Source organism: Podarcis melisellensis (assembly GCF_964234715.1).
Source record: "Podarcis melisellensis genome assembly, chromosome: 9".
Lineage (NCBI taxonomy): Eukaryota > Metazoa > Chordata > Lepidosauria > Squamata > Lacertidae > Podarcis > Podarcis melisellensis.
In genome coordinates, this window is record NC_138541.1 from 13,652,775 (window position 1) to 13,671,149 (window position 18,375).

The window sequence follows — 18,375 nt, forward strand, 5'->3', positions numbered from 1 at the left end:
AAAACTTTCTGACAATTAAATTTGTTTGATAGTGGAACAGTCTCCCTCCAGAGGTGGTGGACTCTACTTCCGTGGAGGTTTCTAAGGTTGGACGTCCATCTGCCGTGGATGCTTTAGCTGAGATTGCAGGGGGTTGGACTAGATGACCCTGAGATCCCTTCCAATTTTGTGATTCTATAAACATATAGCAGGCCGCATATGTTTCCCATCCTTCTTGTAAGTCCTTCTCTAATTCGTTTTGGGACGGGAGTGGGCACAAACTTTGAAATCGTATTGATCAGAAATAAGGAGCTGGGGTTATAGATTCAGTAGGAAATTCTATCTTTCTAAATAGATACAGTATAGGAAATATCTAACAGTAGCAAATTATTTCTCTCTTCTCCTGTATCATTGCAACATTTACTCTTTCCCGCACTCCGCGTGGGAATTACGCGATATCCTTCTTTCATCCAACTGAAAAATGCCCAGCGATGTATTGGTTTACAGACGACCTAGCAGCGAATAAATACGGAAACTTCGAAACTTTTCCTTCCCCCGGAAGTTACATATTGCAACCACTTCTTCCAATATGCATTTCATGATCAAGTTCTCTCTTTTAAAGGATGCTTGGCTTCTTTTTTTAATTGCTTTTGCAAAGTGTAGAAAGCCACAAAAATAATTGATCAGATTCTGCACGACCAATTTTATTATTTAATCTCAGACGAGATCGCATTATATTCACACACCCCTTCCCCCACTCTTTCTTTCAGGCAAGAGACGTCTTGTTTTGTCGCTGATTTTAATTGTTTTATCTTTTTTTAAAAAAACAAAAACAAAGTGCAATGGCATTGAACTGGTCTTGCAAAGGATGTTGTTACTGCTGTTCTCTTTACAAACCGAACTGTTTTCATATAAATTAATAAAAGGTTAAGATGCTAATACAATGTTATCATTAGCTTTTAAAAGAAAATGGGGGGGATGGACAGTCTACAGTGTTCGTTATTATACAAAAGGGGGAAACCAATATTGTACTCCACATTTTTCAAAGTCAATTACAGTAACTAAAACGAATGGGGGAATTTCTTTTTGAGCAGGAAGAAGTTGGAACATAACTCCACAGCAATTTTAATACACTTTTTTCTGGGAACAGGTAAGGTCAACCATTTAAAAATACTCATTTCTCCCAGGCCTGCTTCTAAAAAAAAAAGAAAAGAAAACCAAACAAAAAAAATAAATTTAAATTAAATCAGATGCTAGTAATTAAATAGCCTTATTGGCATCTGGCATAAGGAACATTTTATGCTTGGCAAACAGCAAAGGAGATCATTAGCTTCATTTTCTAGGACTCAATTAAAACTGAGGGGAAATAAAGGAAAATTTGTAGCCATTCACCTGGAAGAATATCTAGATGAATTCAAAGGATCTCGCTTCCAAGGAAGTGTGCAGGGGAGCAGAGCGACTAAATTCAAATCTGAGGCTGTAGCCAACTGTGCAAATGCCAACATTACACAAAATTCTGCTTCTGTCTGATGAAGACTCCTGTGTGACCCTCAAACTTGCCTAGTCTTACACTGACAGAAGACGATTCGCTGAAACGAAACTGGTTATATTTCCTTCCGTCTCCCTTTTCGGAGCCCCAACTCTGGCACCGATTAGACATATTGCGCAGCCAGCGAAGGAGAGGGACAGGAGAAAAATTATGAGCTATTTCAGAAAATAAATCCCTACCTGCTTTCATATGCCACAAATCTCACTACTGAAACCGAACGAGAAGGACTTTTAGAAGCGAGCTTTCCCCCAATAAAGCCACACGGAGGAGTAAAGGAAATGCAAACAGCCAACGCACTCTTTCTAGGCGCGCGCGCGCACACAGACACTCAGACGAACAAGAAACCAAAGTATTGTACACGTTAAATATTCACAGTCAAAGAAGTCCGCTCGCTTTTCCCACCATTATTTACAGAGTCGCCCACGGATGTAGTTCTGAGTCTGGCCAGCAGGGGGCAAAGAGGGGAGACCGAAGTTGGCCGTCGAGCGGCGCCGATCCCCTTTGCGGAATCAGGGAGGGAAGCGGGGGCCGCACAGCCGGCCCGCCGACAGTCATTCCCCACCACCACCACGACCATCACCACCAGCAAACAAAACTGAAACACGTCGGGGAACCTCTTCTCCTTCTTCTCTGGGTAGAAAAATAGATCTGTACATCTGTCTGGAGGGGGTGCAGGGTCGTGGAAGAAGAAGCAGCTGTCGGGGATGGATGGATGATGAGATCGGAGCCCCTCGCTCTCCTTCTACCGGGCGGGATCTCTGCCGTCTAGGAGGATCCCTCGTTCTCCGAGGTGTGAAGGAGGAGGCTGGCGCTGGCGCCCCCGGTCTTGTGCTTCTTCAGCAACTGCGTAATCTTCTCGTCGTCCGAATTGGGGTCCAGGGGCTTGTTGTAGTCGTCGTCGTCTTCCTCGTTCTCCGAGGCGCCCTTCAGCCGCTCCGTCTCGGAGTCTTGCTTCTTCTTAGCCGTAGCCATCTCAGCCGCGTGCTTCTTCCGCCATTTGGTCCTCCGGTTCTGGAACCAAACCTGCACAAGGGCGCGGAGAAAGCAAGAGAAACGAGGTAAAGCAAGAGACTCAACCCCCCCTCGCGAGGCCACCCGAGTTCCGTTTAGGCGCAGTTTTTCATTCGATCCGGATTAACGAATCCGGAGCGATCGGCTCGATGGCTCTATCATCCGCTGATGCGAATTTAAACCTGCTTCTCACGTTCTCAACCAGGCAGGGAGGAGGGGATCTGGCCTCACCAAAGACTCCGGCATATGCACTCTTAATCCGGATTAATCCATTAATCCGGGGTGACTCGCAACTCTGAGTTCTGTGCTCACCTGTCAACAGGTTAAAGTGGTAATACCTAAATTCCTGGGAACAAGCCCCATTCAGCTCAGTGGAACTAAATTCGAATAGGCTTGAGAAAGGAAGGGTGAGTGTGAAACTTGTCTAGCGTCTCCCTAAACCACACACAACATTTAGAAATTCCTGACGGAGCATCATCTGCATAAAACTGCAGCCTCTAATTATGGAATGGCTAATTCAGCTAGTTCGTATCACTGGTGCAGTTAGGCAAGTTTACACTTTGAACTTGATGGTCTCACCAGGCCCTATTTAGATGGTAAAATAGAATGATAGCATTGTAGAGTTGAAAGGGACCTCGAGGGTCATCTAGTCCGACCCCCTGAAATGCCCAATGTGGGGCTCAAACCACAACCCTGAGATTAAGTCTCAAACTCTACCGACTGAGCTGTCCAGTCTGCATTACTTCGAAATGTGGCAAGTCAATTGTGTAGACGTACTCATCCCGAGTGGAACCCTGAACCAGTGGCATAGCGTGGGGGGTGCAGGGGGGGCCGGCCGCACCGGGCGCAACATCTGGGGGTTAGGGTTAGGGGGCGCAAATTACTTGCCTTGCCCCGGGTGCTGACAACCCACGCTACGCCACGGCCCTGAATTCTGCCCTGAAGTCCTAACCTAATGGGGGCCACCCTGCCTTTCTCCCAATGGAAGTTCAAGACGGCTTACACAGGTCTCCCTCCAGCTCTCCTTAGCTGCAGCAAGACCATATTGCCTTCAGACGATCGTGATAATATTGCTTTCAGTCGTTCGCCACCTGCGACCTTGTTAATTAATCCAAATAATTTAAGATTCCATGCTAAAAACCACCAGTGCATACGAGTATCCCCATTGTACTAAAGAAGCACATCTGGGGGGGGGAAACCCCAGCATACGCCTCCTGATTAAAGGAAATTAAGTACCAACATTTATATGCAAAGTGAAGTAGTGTTTGCTCCCCTGGTTTTGTATGTAATGGACCCTGAGATTAGAATTCTGTTTCATCTAGATTCTACAGGAACACCCTGCCTGTACCTGGCAAACTGGTAAAAGGGTTTAAATAACAGGTTGTGCCCATAGATCTGTGCTTCCCTCAAATATACCTCCTTCTTCAAATTATTTTGTATTAGTTTTAATAATTCCACAGTCCCGCAACGGCTGGAGGGCATTGTACTAGCTACCCTATAGCACAGGCAACAGCTGCTTCTACAAACTATTAGCTTCCGAACGACCGGTATCTCAGTAAAGACCATGTGCTTAGATCTGAAGCTGATTTGGTTAAAAATTAATAATCATCATCTGTGGGGACAATAACCAACCTAGTTAAAAGAAAGCAAGGCAACCCTGCACACCAGGATCATAAATCCACTTCTTTGGAAGTCAGTGCTAATGAAAGTGATAGGGTTTACTCTTGAGTTTGTTGCTTGCAGTCATAAGTGATCCATGCCCAAGAGTCTAAGCCACTAGAAAAGGGGTCAGCAAACTTTTCCAGCAGGGGGCCGGTCCACTGTCCTTCAGACCTTGTGGGGGGGCGGACTATATTTTTGGGGGGGAAATGAACGGATTCCTATGCCCCACAAATAACCCAGAGATGCATTTTAAATAAAAGCACACATTCTACTCATGTAAAAACACGCTGATTCCCAGACCGTTCACGGCCCAGATTTAGAAGGCGATTAAGGCCGGATCCGGTCCCCGGGCCTAAGTTTGCCTACCCATGCACTAGAAGTTCTCCTGTGTGAGCCTTGCTGAAATGAATGGGAGCTGTGAAGAGCAGAGCCCTTGCCTAGTTCTCATTCATTCCCATGCACCATGGAATTTGTGGAGAAGGACTTCAGGGGAAAAAATGTCCCTTTTGCAGAGGCATACCTAGACTGCCTTGGGACGCGGGTGGCGCTGTGAGTAAAACCTCAGTGCCTAGGACTTGCCAATCGCATGGTCAGCGGTTCGAATCCCCGTGGCGGGGTGTGCTCCCGTCTTTCGGTCCCAGCTCCTGCCCACCTAGCAGTTCTAAAGCACCTCTAAGTGCAAGTAGATAAATAGGTAACGCTTTATAGCGGGAAGGTAAACGGCGTTTCCGTGTGCTGCGCTGGTGCTGGCTCACCAGAGCAGCTTTGTCACGCTGGCCACGTGATCCGGAAGTGTCTCCGGACAGCGCTGGCTCCCGGACTCTTAAGTGAGATGAGCGCACAACCCTAGAGTCGGACACGACTGGCCTGTACGGGCAGGGGTACCTTTACTTTTACCTAGGCTGCCTTGTGCCCTTGGCTGTATCAGTGACCCCCTACCCCATCTCTTGAGGTCCTCTGCCAAGGTGCTCAGAGAAGCCTGTGTGTCTTGCCACTCAAAACAGCAGAGGAATATTCCAGGCAGCTGGCAGGTGGCTGGGCAGGTTCCTAGCCTCTCTGAGTCAGAGTGGAGGGGCACGATTTTTGCACCCCCTGGGCCTGTGCCCTGGTGGGTGCCAACCTAGTCAACCCCTAGGGATGACCCTGCCCCTTTGAACAAATCAACTTAAACTGGGGAGTGGTAGAGGCCATGTTCTACATATACAAGGTCCCATGTTCAATGCCCGGTGTCTTCAGGGAGGACTGGGAAATATTTGATGCCTGAAACACTGGAGAGATGTTCTACTCATTGTAGACAGCCCTAAGTTATAAGGCCCAGTGGCCTGACTTAATATAAGGCACATTCTTATGCCTTATATCATGCCTTTGGTAACACAAAGTTGCTTTTGCTGTTGTTTAATTGTGCAATCTTTCATCATAAAGGTATGATGAAAAGTTAGCACCATTTTGCCTATTGATCATATAAAGACCACCAATTTCATTTGTTACTGGTGCACTTGGTTAAATTCATTTGTCTATGTTTTTGATCGGAATATATTTTTTATTAAATATACTTCTTGGGTAACAATAGTACAAATAAAGTCTCTTTTTTCAAGTCTGTTAAATTCCCTTGGTCGGTTTAAAAGAAAGGAGGTTTTTTTTTAAAAAAAATGATTTTCAAAACAAATACTACAGAAATCGTGTGTGGCGTGTGTGATAGTAGAAGAGGCCTTCACCACCCTCTCTCACACAATCACACACTTGAAGGAAACCACTCTTTTAGGTTGTTACTGGCTGCAACATTTGCAAGCGTACTTGAAAAGCCATTGAGTCAGGTCTTAATATATCTCTTTGCTGGAGATGGTACATTTAGCTCTCCCTTCCAAATGATTTGGACATGATCCACTCACACCTGCTTCTCTGGAAGACCCTGTAAAAATGAATGGGAGGGCAGTGAATGGCATCTTCCATTGGAGCTGGCATCTGGGCAACATGTTGTAGTAAGTTGACTATGATGCCTCTAGTGGTGAACACTTTGCAATGGATTTAGGCAGCCGAAATGGGACACTTGTGAATGATGTGCAGTTTCCAGAACAGACATACATCACTCTAAAACTTGGTGACCAACTATGAATTGGCTATGTTACCCTTATGACAATAATTTGTTGAGCAATATCCCTGAGAGATCTGCATTGGCTCCCAGTACATTTCTGAGTACAATTCAAAGTCTTGGTGCTGACCTTTAAAGCCCTAAACGGCCTTGGTCCTGTATACCTGAAGGAGCGTCTCCACCCCGATCGTTCAGCCTGGACACTGAGGTCCAGCACCAAGGGCCTTCTGGCGGTTCCCTCATTGCGAGGTTACAGGGAACCAGGCAGAGGGCCTTCTCGGTAGTGGCGCCCGCCCTGTGGAATATCCTCCCTTCAGATGTGAAGGAAATAAGTAGCTATCTTATCTTTAAAAGACATCTGAAGGCAGCCCTGTTCAGGGAAGTTTTTAATATTTAATGCTGTATTGTTTTTAACACTCGATTGGAAGCAGCCCAGAGTGGCTGGGGAAACTCAGCCAGATGGGCAGAGTATAAATAAATTATTATTATTATTATTAGTAGTAGTAGTAGTAGTAGTAGTATTAAGCAATTTTTTAAAAAAACCAAGCACCTCTTGGTCATGTTCATAAACTTCCTATTAACTTATCTGTTATTTTAAGATCATCTGCAAACTTACTGCAGTAGATAAGGATACAAATATGGTAACAAGCCCAGAGCCCCACTTAGGAGATGGAGCCAGAAAGTCAAACATGCAGATGGTCTGAATTATCACATTTTTAAAATAAATGGAAAAACACACATCATCATCTAAACCTTAGATTTTCAGGAGTCCATCCACTCCCCGCCCAATAAGACAATTCAGTCCAGAGTCTAGCATTACCTTCCCAATTGCACTACTGCCTCCCATTCATTTCAGCGAGGTTTGCCCAAGGGAGTTTGCCAGTAGACAAGACTGTGCCCCCTTTCCTGCCAGTTGTAAGTGGCACTGTGAACTAACACTACCAAGCAACCGCTGTTAGGTCTCACCCAGTGTCATGATTGCATGGCTAGTATCGTTAGAGCAGCAATCCTGCAGTCTAAGTGCACTTCCTCCATGCAACAAGGCAGATCCGTTTGCAGAAGGACTCTTAGGCATGCATGAGCAATACAGAGCAGATGTGCTTCTGCATGGCTATCCTCATGTGCATCACAGTGAGAATTCACTGCATGTCTTCTGATATGCGTGTGGGTCCCCATTCAGAGCTACTAACTCTGGGTAGTCCTGGGAGTCCCGTTGGAATCAATGGAACTTCCCAAGTAAATGAGGTCAGGATGCCACCGGGCATCCCAATTTTATCGCCGCCAAGAGTGATATTTTGGACTAATATTCCAAATTGACTTTTCATATCCATATCACAGTGTGCACTGGTATTTTAGCATTCTTTAATTATTGGTGTTCATACTGCTGCAAATAAATCCCCTATTAAGAACACAAATTTTGATAGCTGCAGCAGTGACTTTCACTGCCAGCTTTTAAAACCATCAGCATATGATTCCCATCAGTGTTAACAATTATATCAATAATTGCTATCCGTTCCATGATTATTGTGACCACCGCAAAGCTATTGTAATTGCTGCCATGGAAATTATAACATTCGCTTACTTACTCACTTAGCAATCAGGACAGACATATTCATTTATTGTTGCTGTTCTGCATAAGAACAATTGCTTCTTCAAAGACCAAGGAGCTTTCGCAAGATAGAGTTATTATTAAGAAGGCAAATATTAGCATAATGTGATCGCCAATGCCGTTATAGCAGAAGTCATGTCGATGTGTTGGAGTGATTTATTGCATAAAACGATGTGAGTGCTTAATATAAGTATTTCTCAGTGCTTTCATTGTGGTTATGTTAGGGTGGCCAGATTAACCTCCTAGTTTTTGTACCCTTCTGCAATCCTGCAGTCCTACGCATTACTACTATGACTATGATTTACTTCTGAGTAAACAGTAAGTCACGCTACATTCTTTCCTTATTTTGCCTCCCCCATTCCTTCCATTCCTTTCACCCCCACACCACCCTCATGGCAAAATTTAAACTGTAGGCTCCTCGGGGCAGAGAACCGCACTGCAATTTTTCTTTGGCCTACTTGTCCCGTAAAGTGTCCTGGGCATTGGTTGTGCTGTATGCAAATTGTGACAACAACCATTAACATAATCTAGCTGACATTCTGCGTACCTTTAAATGCCATTGATTTGTATAGCGGAGGTGAGGATTTGCTTAACTCTCTTCTATTCAAATCAATGGCATGCAAAAGTATTTAACCGTGGCTGGATGGTGCCCAGAAATAGCATGTTTATGTCTGGCGCTAAGGAGCTTTTCCCCACCTTGATGCACTAACATCTTAATTAAAGTCTCTGTTCCCTATACCTTTGTTTCACTCTTTGACATTTTGTCCAAAGGAGCACCCAGAGCTGGGCTGACTCCCTGCACAAATGATGCTCAACTCCTGTTGAAGACAGCGGGAGTTAAGCAGCACAGCTGCGGGCAGGATTGTCATAAACAAGCAAATGTTGATCTGTGCACTAAAACAAGCTTTTGCATAATAATATGTGGACTGTCTCTCATTTTTGCACTTTTTATTTTCTGCTAAAGTCTCTACATCCACACACCACTTCTTCTTTCTTCTCCCTTATTTGTTTTACTACTGTCTCTCTATCTTTTTGCTTATTTGCTTTCCCTCCCCTCCAGACTAAAATGAAAATATACCAAGCTGCACTGCACTCCCCTCTCCCCAATCTGTCACACCAAAATATGCGCATCCTCATTTGTTATTGCTTTCCTTAAGGGTAATTCAAAGGGAAAGCTCTCCTCCTTCTTAGGTCTATAAATCCCTGGCACCCGGTGGTTTGAAAGAAGGGTACTCAAGTAGACTGTGCTAAAAGTAACCATTGCAACTCCCTCTGACACCACCGCTCTACAATTAATATCTTTACACTCCCCCCCAAAAAAGGCAGGACTGTTGTTCTTTTAGATCTAACTACATTTGTACAAATGACCCTGTCTTAAGGGAACTTCTGTGGATTGAACTCAATGAGGCTGCCTCCGTTTCCAGTCCAGAAAGAATTGCTCACACTATGTTGTGAAGGGTTACTTGGGAGTAAATCTTACAATCTTATGCACATATGTTGTGTGCATGAACTCAGAAGTAAGCCCAGCTGATTGCAATGGAACCTGTTTCCAGGTGAAAGTGCATAAGATGATAGCCTTAGTTGGGAGCAAGCCTCATTAGACCTAATTATCTCCTTCGGATTAGATGTGTATAGGATTGGGATCCACGTCTCCCTGAAACCAGTGGGACACTTTTATCTAATCCAGGAGATTATAAACACAAAAAGTTAGTGCTGCTCAACTTCTGTTCGAATCAATGAGATTTAAATGAGTCCTGCAGGTTTTTCTCTGGGAAGAATGGGTCCATAAGAGCTTTGGTGTGCAACAAATACATTCCATCACCTCTAATAATACATCGCTCTAATAATACATCTATCTGCTCAGAAAATTAGGAAAGTAGCCTTAAGAAAGATACATGGCAAGGGAAAATATTTTTGTATGTAATAAAATAATAATAATAATAATAATAATAATAATAATAATAATAATAATAATAATAATTTCCCATAACTGCACGGTCATGTTCACAATACACATTTGATGCACAATACACTTTTCCCCCTCCCCAAACTCACTGCAATAAGTAGCTGGGGCTTCTGCTCCTAGTATATACAAGTACTTCAGTAATTTATTCACGTTCTTTCCCATATATTTACAGTGGCAAATGAGGGTCTCTAGATAACTTCAGGAAGAAGAGACAATCTATAAAGGAACACACACACACACACCCTCTTTGAACACAAACACACGCACACACACACACCCAGTCTGTTAAGCTACATTTGTTCCAAACGTTGTCTGGAGAATTCTCCCTTTGGAAAAAAGGGTGGCGAGAGTTGAGGGCTCGTGGAACCCTACAGATACACTGTACTCGCATCTCCTCGTTTCCCCTTGATATAACCACAATCAAGGGAGCGGTGGAGGGAGGCCTTCGTGGGCTCTCAATCTACTTTTTCTGCCTGCTAATTCTGCTAATTCAAAGGAATGGATCTCTATGGCTCAAACGAAGGGCTCTGGGGTTCCAGACACGTGCTAAAAATAATTCTAAAAATCCAAATCAGCCTGGGAAAGAAGCCACACGCAACCAAACTTTGCAACCATTACAGTGCGGCCCTACACGTGTCTACTCAGAAGTAAGCCCCGTCCAGTTCAACGGACTATAGGATTGTAGCTTTAATAGTCCTCCAGTACAATCCTATAAATGTTTACTAGGAAATAAATCCCTATGAGGGTTCATCCGAAAATACAGGATTGTCATTTTACTGGAGCACTCGTTTCATTCTCCTGTTCCTTTTATGCAGCTACATAGAATGCTACGTATAAATGCATAATTATGTATAAAATACAGGCTTTTGAATGCAGTCTCGGGATCACTTTTTTTTCTATAAGAACCACAACCCAATCACTCAGCATTTAAATCTGTTGCCTTACAGCTGAATACTAGATGTTGCTGGTACTTTAATATAGTTTTGTGGCTCCAAATAGACCGTTGGGGGGGGGGGAGACTTCTGGCCCACTGACTTAATTAATCTAATAATATAGAATAACCCATTTATTATGGCATCAGCTAGGGGTTTCTGAAGTCCATCTATGCATCTGATTGAAGTGGACTTTGGTCCAGGAAAGCATATCCTATAATAAAGTCCAAGGCGTCCCAATACTCTTTGGTTGTTTCTCCTGGCAAAGACTTCACACGGCTACCCCTGTCTAATAAATACGTGTTAGGTGCAAAAACCACCACCGTCCAAGTGATTTCAGTGGCAAAACTACCCTTTGATTTAATGCCCCTGGACGGAGCTCCGAATCCAAAGTGATCGCCTTATATGACTGCAGTCATTAATGCTGTGTTGAAAGCAGTACTAAATTAGCTGCTGCAACCCACACACCGGAGCAGCCCCGTGGACTCCCACCGCGAGTGACGTGAGATTCATTAGACTTGGGCGAAACTTAGTGCCCAGAAATTGTTCCTCTTAATGACCTCCTCACTTAAATAGTCACCTTCCGGTGGGAGGTCACTCTATCGAAATCCCTTTTTTCTAAATAAGTCTCCTTTCAGCTCCCTTGCAGACCCGACCCTTTATCCACGGTGGCATTTACTCACGAGTAAATGCATTCAAGAGCGGGACGCCTATACTCTTTTCAATAGTTCTCAACGGCGTTTGGGATCGTGGTCCTTAAAAAAAATAAATTCTCCCCTTAACGGTAGGATATTAACCCCACTTCTCCCCAAGTCATAAATATATCTCCATAAAAATATTTAGTTGGCCTTTTCTCCCAAATCATAACACGATCCAGAACTTTTATTTTATTTTATTTTTCGGAAGGGCAGAAGTTCCTCCATTTTATTACAACTTATTTCCAAAGCAAGAGATGGGCAAGAATGTTCACAAGCTGAGGAGGGAGAGGATCATTGGAAATATAAGAACATTTAGTCTTCTATTTCCTTCATTTTTGTGGGGGTATGAAATAGCACTAACTGCAAACAAATAGGTAAAAAATTTAGTTGTGGCTCAGTTTGTAAACTCAACATGGCTATTATAATTAGCCAGTATATTAAATAATAATAATAATAATAATAATAATAAATCATTAACGAAAAAGCTGTACCTTACTCTTATGTATTATTATCTAAAGCTACAAATTAGGAAAAACAGCTTAGAATTTATATTTATATTATTTATATTTCCCCCTGTCTTTCAAAATCCGTGCGGCAGCAACAATGCGGTAACGAAAGGCACGCGAGCGGTCCCTCTGTCCATTGCAAGATGAAAGCGATATGGAGGGCACGCGCCCGATCCCTTTTGTTCATCCATATCTCCCTCTTATCGGTCGCGTTCTAACACTCTCCCGCCCAGAATGAGCAGTGGCTGGGGCGGGCAAACGGACGGGGGGGGGGGAGAGACGGGGAGGGAGTAGGGAGGAGGGGGGCGCAGAGATCGGCTCTTATCTGACCTGCTACTCTCACCTTGACTTGGCTTTCGGTCATCCCCAGCGAATAGGCGAGCCTCGCCCGTTCCGGCCCGGCTAAGTATTTCGTTTGCTCAAAAGTCTTTTCCAAAGCGAAAATCTGCTGGCCGGAAAACGTCGGTCTTGTGTGCTTCCTTTTGCCGTCTTTATCCAGCAAAATCGAGCCTTGATCTAGAGGAAAGGGTCCGCAGGAGGGGAGGGGAGGAAGGAAGGTATATATGGAGATATTTATTATTATTTGTTATTTTAAAAGCAATGGACATAAATGTATACGCTGTGCGCTTGACAGTCCCTCTGAGTGGTGCGGCACATATGTATTTAAAATCCTGCTTAGGGGAATTTTCGCAATGAAAAACTGCCCTCTTTGAAGAAACTGCGACGGTTTGGGGCATCCTGGATTTTACAAACAGGTGCAAATTCGAAATGGTTTAGGCATTGCATCGCCTTCGGAGAAAGTTATGCAGACACTCACAGAGGGAGACGCAATTTATCGTTGTTCACCTTTCTGAAAACAACGTCCAAGACTGATATTTAGGTTTCGAAAGTCCTCCAAGGAAATTAAACGTTAACTCAAAACGATTAACTTTAAAAGATCAGGAGGATAAGGCATCTGAAGTACTCCACAGAACAATAAGCGTTTAGTTAAAAGATTTTGCCCTTGCTTGCGAAACCAGAAGGTTCGCTCCTGTATCAAAGATTCCTCACAAAAAGCAGAGAATTTTATTTTTTAAAAATCAAGCCGCCTATTTTCAATAGCGCAAGCTCCTCAAAGCCATGAAAGAAAGGGAAAACCCAAACAAGCAAGTAGCAGTCTTACACAGCTGAGTTAACCTTGTTTACTCAAGAGTAAACCCAACTGATTCGAATAAGATTTACTCCCCAGTAGCTCTGCATACAACTGCAGCTCAAGTCGTTTGTTTAAGAAAGAAGGGGGCTTAATTCGCCACACCGCCACTCGCATTTCCTCTGAGAAAGGGCCAAAACGAATAACTAAAACTTTCCACGCTTTTCTTTCTTCCTTGCAGTCTAGATTTAGGGGGTAATGGGGTGACAAGTCGCCTTTAACCCTGTTGCTGAGATCCTATGCGCCTAACCTGGGAGTAAGACGCGCTAAACACTCTGGGAGTTACTTCCGAGTAGGATTGGGGCGCGCAGGGAAAACAAGCCGCTAGGCTGGATTTTAAAGTGCGGAAAGGGGAATTGATCGTGTTTGTGGCAAATGTATCTTTTTAAAAAATAAACCAAATTGTTGATTTATTTTGCAAGAAGCAAAAATGTCCAGCGCGTCAGCAGAGGCAGGACGGATTCATCCTCAGAACCGCTGGGGGTAAACAGAGAAGCAACGCGGCTAGTCAATTACTACTGCAAAAGTAGACAAAAATCGCCGCGGCGGGCGAAGCTCCCTTGAACAGCTACTATTTCTGCAGACGGGGGGGGGGGGCAGGAGCGCCCAAAGCCTCTCTCTTGCAGCACAGCACTGTGCGTGCATGTTTACTTGGTGCAAAAACAAAAACCCCACCCTGCAGTTTTAAAAAGCCGACCCTCAAAAGTGCAGAAGAGTTACTCTTGTGGCTCCGAGGTTCCGGTATCAGTTAAGCGGATTGCCTGGCAAAACCGAAGTTTACTTCTAAAGTATTGCTGGAGTGGAAATGGACTAGAGGGCATTTATTTGCTACTTAAAACCTATTTTTCCCGGTAGCAACTATGTAGAGCAACTGTGTCTCAAACTCCTGTAACCCCGCAGAGAACATGCCAGGGATGAGAGCGGCAGCAGTGCGCGCATCGTGCCCCTTACCTGAACTGTCCCCGGGACCTTGTAAACAAGTGCGTGGCGTTTTGTAGTTTAGGGACTAGGCCGTGTCAAGGAAGCATGGGTCTCAAACACTGCATGGATGAGTGTGTGGAAGCAGATGGGAAGTGGAGAGGCAATGCATCATATCCTCCCGGGTTAAACTACCCCGTCGTTGCTTATCCAGCCCAGCTCTCCAATTCCAGGCGCAAAGACTTGTGGCCAGAGCACAACAGCCCGTTGCCCAAGGAAAAGGACCTTTGGAGATGTCCGAGTTGAAGGCCAAATGACTGAGGGTCTCGGTACCCAATGGAGACATCTGGGAAGGGCTAGAGGAAATTGATGGGCGGCGAAATGGGGCCCTAGAGGTCAACGGAGTCCTTCAATGGGCATATTTTGCGCGTAACAGCCACTGTGGGTAACCCTGGAGATTTTGATGGAGCGACACTCTCTGTGTGACTTTGTCCCCATCCCATCCGAGGGGCCCGTGCCTGGGGGTCGGGGTTGCGAGGGCTGCGCTGTCCAAGGAGCCACATGGCGACTTAGTATCCCCGTGCCCGGGAGGCCACAGTGCCTAGTGGTAAGGGCTGCAGCTGGCGGAGACGGCTAGCTCGGGGTGCGCACTGCGCGCAGTTTTGTGAAACGGTTCTGGCGTTGGGGAAAGAGGGTCTCCGTGGGTAGGAAAGCCCCTTGAACCCCTCGGAGCTACTTACGCGGCGTGCAGGCGAGTCTCGCGTCCCTCCAAGGCGGGCTCTGCATCACCCCTGGCCAAAAGATGGGGGTCCTGCCGGGCAGCTCGGCCAGGGGCTTGGGGTAGCGCCCCACGGCGGCCACGGCGGCGGCGGCGCTGGGGCTGAAGTAGAGGCCCGGCGGGGGCGGCGGGGGGCTAAGGCTGCTGAAGCGAGGCAGCCCCGCCAGGAGGCCAGCGGCCGGCGAGGCGGACGTCGAGGAGGCCACCGAGGAGGAGGCGGCGGCCGAGGAGACGGCGAGGGCGGGCATGGACGGCCGGCTGAGGATGTCGTTGATGCCGTGCGGAGTGGCGGCGGAGAGCTGCTGCGGGGGGGAACCCAGCGCCGACAGGGCCCCCGTGCTGTGGGGCTTGAGGCCGGCCGGCGTCGGGGAGCCCAGCGGCGGCGAGGGAGAGGCCGAGGCCGAGGAAGACGACGAGGAGGAAGAGGAGGAACAGGACAAGGACGAGGGTCCACTGGGAACAGCCGAGCCTGCTGTGGGGGGTGGCAGCGGGTAGGCCGCGGCGGGGTACAGAGGGGTCTTCATCTCGGCCATGCTGTGCAAGGCGGCCAAGGGGGGGCTGCTGAGCAGGAAGGCGCTCTGCCGGGGGGTGCCATCCATTTGCCCCACCGCCAGCATCCCCGGGCCGGGCGGCCTCCCAGGGGCTGCACCGAGACGACCCCCTGCGCTCTCGGAAGGCCGGACGTCTGGGATTCGAACGGCAGAGGTGGGGAAAGGACAGGGGGTTCCTCCTACTGGGGGCGGAGGAGGGAACCAGGGAGAAGGGGGTGGGACTGACCAGCCCCCCTAAAACTGCGGGAAGGGAGGGGGATGCTCCGCTGTTGGAAGGGAAGGGGAGAAGGAAGAGGGCCTGATTCTCGGGGTACTGTGGAAGCGAGGACGCCCTGGTGTTGGGGTGCAGGGGCAATTTGTTCCTTGAGATTCGGGTACCAGGAAGGGAGGCTGTCTGGACTGGGGGTGTTCCCTGCTCTGGGTCTGAGCAGCGTCCCGATTTGGGGGTTCAGGCCGCCTTCCAGGGTTTTCAGAAAATGCAGAAGGCGGCGCGGGGCGCGGGGAGCAGTCCTAGTTCTGCGAAAGCAGAATGAGTCTTCCTGCTACTAAGGGTGGAGAGAGAGGTCCCTGGTCTGTGGGCGCTTTGAAAAGGGGTTCCCTGATCTGGAAGGGTTGGGTGAGCTGGGAATACGCTCGATAAATACACTGGGAAACCCCCAGAACCTGGGGTCTCAGAGCGGAGAGTGGGCTGTCTGTGGGAGCCCAAGGTTTAGATCTCGGGGTCGTTCAGGAGCTGAGACAGAGATTCCAGCCTTGTTTCTTCCGAAAGAGGGGAGATTCGGGGTGCCCTGTGGTGCAGCCACTGGCGGAGAGCAGTCTTGGGGGCCACTGTTCTGAAAAAATGAAACTAAACCCCTGCCAAAGAAGATTCTGCTGATAAAACAAGAGGAAGGATTGGAGAGCACAAAATCTCAGGCTACTGCGAACAGTAGCACTAACTGGGGGGGGGGGTCCTATCCTGATCTAAGGGTATCTAATCACTGGTGTCCTCTCTTAAGAGAGTGGGTGTTTGTAAGCGGCCCCCTTTTAGCAGCGGGGGTGGGGCGGGTGAGCAGAGAGAGAAAGAGAGAGATTAAGTGTCTTGCTTTGGGGAGCTGGGAGACTGCAGAAGTTTTTTTTAAGGGGGGAGTTCAGGGATGCTACGACGCCCTGCTGGGAAAGGTAAAAGTCCTTCGGTATTTAAAGTCCTTCTTTCGCTGCTTCGTCGGGGAGGGGGTGGATAATTGCGCCGAACTGAGCTTTCAAAAAATAAAAAAATGGGGGTTGGTGGGGGCGGGATGGAGAAGAAGTCAAGTCTTTTGCCGCTACAAAACAAAACAAAAATCACCGTCCTGGAGCGGGGGTGGGAGAGAAGGAGGCGGGGAGGAAGGAAGAAACGCACATTCACTTGCAAGGAGTAGATCAAGACGCGGCTGCAGTTCCGGCCGAGGCAAAGGCTGTGGTTCTCGGCGCTTGCAGGCCGGCGGGCGAGCTTGACGGCGGGGACTCCCGGCCTTCGCCTCTGGGCGGCTGGAGGACGAGGAGGAGCAGAACTTCAGTGGATCCTGGGAGCCGGTCCTCTTGGCCTCGGCATGCTCCTGCCTCCGAGTCCGAAAGGGATCTCCTGCTGGCTCTCTCCTCCCGCCCGGCCTGGGGCTCCGAGCGCGGCTGCCTGCGGAGAAGAGCTCCCTGTTCCCGGGACATGGACGGATTTTGCAGCTTCGCTTCGCTCCTCTGGCCGTCTAAACGCCAGGAGAAGGTCCGGGTGCGCTCTTCTTTCCTCGCCGCTCCCCGAGCATCGCTGGACTGGGTCTAGCTTTTACTCCTCGGCCGCCTCATCCTTTTAAAAATAAAAATCGCGACCACCTTTTTTTCTCTCTCTCCCTTCTTGAATCTGCTTTTGCCGGGCTGGGATTTCGGTGCGTCTTGCTCTCGTTGCTTCTCCTCGCTTCTCAATCTCTCTTCCTCCGGTCTGACAGATCAAGACGCAGCCCCTCCAAAGCAATAAAACATTTTCATCACTCTCCCGGTCTGCTTTCGCTATAAAGGGGGCAAGACAAGAACTTTGGAGAGGCGTCAATAAAAGAGGCGGCGGAAGGAGGGGCAGAGGCGGGCACCAGCCTCCTCCCTATAGGACCTGCCTTCTTTATGGGGGGTGGGGGTAGGAATCCGGAGAGAGAGGCAGGGAGATGCGGCCAGCCCAGCCCTCCCTCCCTCGATAAGGGGCGGCGCCGGCCAAAGGCGCATATTTGCATATTGAGCGCGGACCCTGTTAAGTTGGAGCGCCGGAGGAGACTCAGAAGAAAAGCGCGCGCAGGGTGGGGGTCTGATTGGTTGGGGAGGAAGAAGAAAGCGCGTCCGTGTCGGATAAATCTGAGGATTTGCAGCGCGTGAAAAATCATTTTTTAAAAAGAGGGGAAAAAGAAAGAACGAAGAAGAACCTGTGTCGATCCTTTGCTTTCTTAAAAATAAAAAAAAATCAAAGTCACGCATCAGATCCCAAGGAGGGAGGCCAGCGTCTGGTTCTCGGGGACCTCTTTTGAAAGGCTGATTAAGTACCATATGGACCATCGTCCCGAGTATTGTGTAAATGAATGTGATGCTCCTTAAACAAACCTATAGAGATGCTGGAAACCCCGCTCCGCCTCTCTCTCTCTCTCTCTCTCTCTCTCTCTCTCTCTCTCTCTCTCTCTTTCTCGGCTGAGCCGGCCAGTAAAGCAACTCCCTCCTTCTGCCAGCCCTTTCCCCGCTCTCTTGTTTTACTTCTCGTCTGTTTAAATGGGCTGTGTCTGTCCGTCCGTCTGTCGGTGTGTGTGTGTGTGCCATCATATTAAAACCAGCTCGTCCAATCCTAACTGGAAGCCAACTTGCCTGGTCGTATATTGACGGGTTGCAGTAAGGCAAAGGCAGGCGTAAATGAGTTGTTTTTAAAAATTGGGGTGTGTGTGGTTCCCCTGGA

At 47.6% G+C, this 18,375-nt stretch overlaps 1 protein-coding gene across 1 annotated transcript; it reads right to left on the reverse strand.

The window, feature by feature from the left end:
• Positions 1 to 689: 689 nt before the first annotated feature.
• On the reverse strand, positions 690 to 17,467 carry NKX6-1 (NK6 homeobox 1). Its single transcript, XM_081925242.1, has 3 exons — positions 14,849 to 17,467; positions 12,345 to 12,517; positions 690 to 2,551 (listed from the first exon to the last, which is right to left on the reverse strand). Exons 1-3 carry the CDS (start codon positions 15,501 to 15,503, stop codon positions 2,294 to 2,296), a joined length of 1,086 nt encoding a protein of 361 aa, XP_081781368.1. The 5' UTR covers positions 15,504 to 17,467; the 3' UTR covers positions 690 to 2,293.
• Positions 17,468 to 18,375: the final 908 nt, after the last annotated feature.

Coding starts and splice junctions, on each gene's coding strand:
- NKX6-1 (XM_081925242.1), bottom strand. CDS start 15,503: ATGCTGGCGGTGGGGCAAATGGATGGCACCCCCCGGCAGAGCGCCTTC. Junction 12,518..14,848: donor GAGACTCGCCTGCACGCCGC/GTAAGTAGCTCC, acceptor CCTTTCCTCTAG/ATCAAGGCTCGATTTTGCTG. Junction 2,552..12,344: donor TGACCGAAAGCCAAGTCAAG/GTGAGAGTAGCA, acceptor GCCCTTGTGCAG/GTTTGGTTCCAGAACCGGAG.